Here is a 4,051-nt window from a genome sequence, read left to right as displayed (position 1 = left end):
AAGTAGTGGGCCATTTTGGTCGGCCCTGCCCAGGAAATAACAGTGGTTCAGTGTTCGCATAATCGACCGGCAACTCCTATTCATCGCTCATTGCGGGAGCGATCCGGCGCTGGAAAACTCTAAAAAAAGGCCGACCTTCGCGGCGGAAGGCAACTCACTCCGCACGCGACAAGTGGCGCGTCGCAGTGCGTGAAAATTCCTTGAAGTGGTTCTCTCCGCTCGCCACGTGTCGCAAGGGAAGAAAGTGGATGTGGAGGAGAGAGAAGCACGTGCTGTGTCGGCTTTTCCCTTTTCTTCTGCGATTCGTTTTTTAAAATGAAATATCTTGAAAACCGTAAGTCCAAATTGCGAACCGCTTTCACTTTTGAGATCCTCGCGTCGAGATCTTCGAAACTAGATCCCATGTTGATAGGTTTGGAGATACTTTTTTCGTACTTCCAATAGTAGTATGATTGTACACTGCGCGCGTGTACCTAATCTGCACCGTGTTTCAACCGAAAAGTACTTCGTTTTTAGTGTGTTTGGTGCAGCTTTTTCCCTTTACTCGCTAACTGTACTCGCCCGTGTGCGGGACTGTACCTGTACTTACACGCGACTGTACCTGCTCGTGTGTGCACTGTACGTCTGTATATGTACTTGCTCGTGTTCACGACTGTACCTGCTCGTATGCGTGTTTGTACCTGCTTGTATGCGTGACTGTACTTGTATTCGCTCGTGTGTTCAACTGTACTCGTGTGTTGTGCGTGATCGTATCTCGCTCGTGTGCACGATCGTACTCGCTGCGTGCGCGATCGTGCGTGTACTACTCGTGTGTTCAACTGTACTCGTGTGTTGTGCGTGATCATACTGCCGCTCGTGTGCACGATCGTACTCTATACTCGCATGTGTGTTCAATCAGTATTCGCGCTGTTGTGCATGACCGTACTCGATCGTGTGCAGACATGTACTCTCCTCGTATACGCTGATCGCACTTATACTCGTCTGTGTGTGCAACTGTATTTGCGTTGTGTACCTAATATTGGTGTGTACTTGATTTGCAAGAGTACTCGTATTGAAGCCCAAACTGTGCTCGCGTATGGAAACAAAGCCAGATCAGTTGCATGAAGCTAGCATGCATGTGCAGGGAGCTACGCATGAATTCGCGTGGGGAGGCTCTTACGCGGTCGCCGGTCGGCCAGGTACACGCGCGGTGCGACAGACGTACGCGCGAGGCGACGTAGGCACGGCCGTGCTGATCTACGCGCGCGGCGCGGTCTCGCGCGGGACGATGTACGCGTGGGCTGAGGGACGACGTATACGTCACGTGTTGTTTTGTGGTGGGTCTAGTTTCCTTCGCGAAGGTCGGTCTCTATCTAGTTATACCCTCCGGCGCTCCGCATACCCCCCGCTCCTTCGCGCGCCTTATGGGCCTGGCCCGTTAACTTCTTCGCCGACTCTTTCGTATATTCTTTATTCTGGTCGGGTGCTGTTTCGCCCAGCTCTTTCTCTTTCCGGCGGCGGAGGGCGGGGGATTTCTTCACCTGGTTCTCGGAGACCGCCTGCGCTTCCGACCGCGGGCGATTCGCTTCGCCGTCTCGTCGGCGATGGCAGCCGCAGGTTCGTGTACTCTTTCGCGCACCCTATCCTTCTCACCTTTTTCTGGCCGTCTAGGGTTTCCCGTATGCGCTTGTGTAGTTCTGTATAGTCTTCGGCTCGTTGGATTACCAGATTCGTACGATCTGGAATTAGGTTTGGGGTGATTATCTGTCTAGGGTTTCCCGCCTGCGCTTGCTTTTTTTTTTCCCGTATGCGCCTGCGCTTGTTGTTTACCACTGCGTTGTTTTGGTGGTAGATCATCACGGGGTTAGCCGGTACAGCCATCCGGACCTGTTGATTCTAGCAATCTGCTTTTGTTTGTTCTTACTCAGCTGTATGCACTTTGTGGCCGTTTCATCGTACTGCACTTACATGCCTTAGTTCAGTTATGGGTGCTTGCATTGCATGACTGCCACTGATGCCATCTGTTGTAGCAGTCCAGATTCAGTGCAGGCTGTCGTTCTGTTCCTTCTTTGCTACATGCCTGCTTACTCACATTATCTGTCCCGTCATACCACGATTCCAATACTATATATCAGTCTGCCCTGGAGATATAAGAATGCTTTTCTCACTATTTTTTTGATCTAATCTTTTTCCCTGGTTTTTTTCTTTTCTGAAGGCCTGATGGTGGAATTTATGTAATGCTATATTCTGATAATTGGATTGGAAAATTTATGAGGGAGTTCAGTAAGGTAAATTTCTTTTTGTTTATGTCACCAAGGAACCTTCTTCTTTAAACAGTAAATGTATACCTTTTTTATAGTCGGCCATCACATGATTTCCTTTTTCATTTTCTGTTTATTATATGTGCAGGAAATTGTTCCAAAGTACAGGATGTTGAAGTCCTATGACATCTTATACAGTATGCAGAATGTGGTTCCTCCTGAATCATTCGAGAAGAGAAAGAAAAGGTGCTTAGTTCTGTCTGCCAACATTGGTTTTTATTTTTCATATTATGCAATTATTAATAATATAGCCCTGAATAAGAACCTGGTTGTTCATCCTTGAAAATCAATTCATCCTCGAAAATCAATTTGCCTGACGGAAAATTTTGCCCAAGTAAATAAACTTTGAAGTATCCTGTAAAGTCTTTTGTGGCACTACTTATATGTGGCACATCCTGTCCAATCTTAGGTGGTAAATACACTAAGTTCAGAAAATTGCTTTCTAGGTGAATGTCAGAGAAGGTCGCTGTTAGCTTAAAACCATTTGTTATCAGTATTTTTAAACTCTTAATGAATTAAGAGTAAATTCATCTAACGAAATAGTTATTTTTTTCCATGAAGCTTTTGTGATTGCTATATCTAGTGCCTAATAAATTATGACTTCACTAGTGATTAGCATGCACTAGTAATTGTTTTAAATACCTCACCAGAATGCATTCCATAATAGGTCTTTTGTAGTGATAGCTTATGTGTAGATCATGGAAACAATTCTAACAGCTGAAAGATTCAGACTGTTTTTTAGTTTTGTATGCATTCTGTAGTCAGTCACTATCCGCCGTTCCCTGTCACTGAAAGATTCAGACTGTTTTTAACAGCAATTTCTTTTTTCATTTTTTCTAAAATGATAAGAACCTGTCCGTACTTCAGTTTGGTTTTTTGTCTGATGTTTTTAAAACGTTTTTTTTTTGGGTGCCTGGTAGGTGTTTCTGCAAGAAGAATGTTGACCCCGATCTAAAGAGCGATGTGATTCTGGCTCTAGCAGCGGTGGCAGCGGAGGAGGGTGCGAATTCAACACAAGGAACTGTAGCGGGAGACAAGAATCACTGAAGTGGAGGCAGTCATTTTGATTATGAACTCATTCGTCCTTTTTGATCAGTCATCCAAGAGGAATAAACTTCAACATAAACAGGAAAATGTACTCTGGATGCTTGTTACTGAACCTTAGACTATCTAGGAAGGATGATACCATATCCACTGTTCTCTGGATCTGTTAAGTTTAGTTCTGTAGCATCACTCTGTTTTTCATAATGCTACTTCCCTTTTGGTCTTCTACCAGTAGGGTCATTCTTGTTATATCCAAACTGTGCCAATTGTTGAAGTTTATTCTGACCAATATGGATGGAACATGAAGGGTTTTCAAACATGAAGGGTTTTCAAATTTGAACATTTTTATACACATTGAAACCGAACATGCAGGGATTTCAAATTTGAACATTTTTCCTAGTGGACCAAACATGCAGGGATCAAGCATGGATGAATTTGACCAATATGGATGAATTCAACACAAGGACCTGTGGCGAGAGACAAGAATCACTGAAGTGGAGGCGTCATTTTTGATTCTGAACTCATTCGTCCTTTTCTTTGTGACAACGTCACTATATGCGCACAATTAATATTGTTATTAATCAGAATTTCTTAACATTTTCAAGTCCGTTCATCCTCGGGAATCCATCCATGCTCGAAAATTATTATACACATGGAAACCGTTCATATAAACCAACTTTGAAAAATCAGTTCGTCTTTTTTCTAAA

At 44.1% G+C, this 4,051-nt stretch overlaps 1 protein-coding gene across 1 annotated transcript; it reads left to right on the top strand.

Moving 5' to 3' along the window:
• Positions 1-1,075: 1,075 nt before the first annotated feature.
• LOC124663327 lies at positions 1,076-3,662 on the top strand. Its single transcript, XM_047201049.1, has 5 exons — positions 1,076-1,178; positions 1,479-1,596; positions 2,195-2,267; positions 2,389-2,486; positions 3,221-3,662. Exons 1-5 carry the CDS (start codon positions 1,076-1,078, stop codon positions 3,345-3,347), a joined length of 519 nt encoding a protein of 172 aa, XP_047057005.1. The 3' UTR covers positions 3,348-3,662.
• The last annotated feature ends 389 nt before the right edge of the window (positions 3,663-4,051 follow it).

Source organism: Lolium rigidum, chromosome 6, assembly GCF_022539505.1.
Source record: "Lolium rigidum isolate FL_2022 chromosome 6, APGP_CSIRO_Lrig_0.1, whole genome shotgun sequence".
Taxonomy (NCBI): Eukaryota; Viridiplantae; Streptophyta; class Magnoliopsida; order Poales; family Poaceae; genus Lolium; species Lolium rigidum.
Note: the sequence above shows the minus strand (reverse complement) of the source record. Positions and strands in the feature narration are given on the sequence as shown.

Coding starts and splice junctions, on each gene's coding strand:
- LOC124663327 (XM_047201049.1), top strand. CDS start 1,076: ATGGAAACAAAGCCAGATCAGTTGCATGAAGCTAGCATGCATGTGCAG. Junction 2,268..2,388: donor TTATGAGGGAGTTCAGTAAG/GTAAATTTCTTT, acceptor TTATATGTGCAG/GAAATTGTTCCAAAGTACAG. Junction 2,487..3,220: donor TTCGAGAAGAGAAAGAAAAG/GTGCTTAGTTCT, acceptor GGTGCCTGGTAG/GTGTTTCTGCAAGAAGAATG.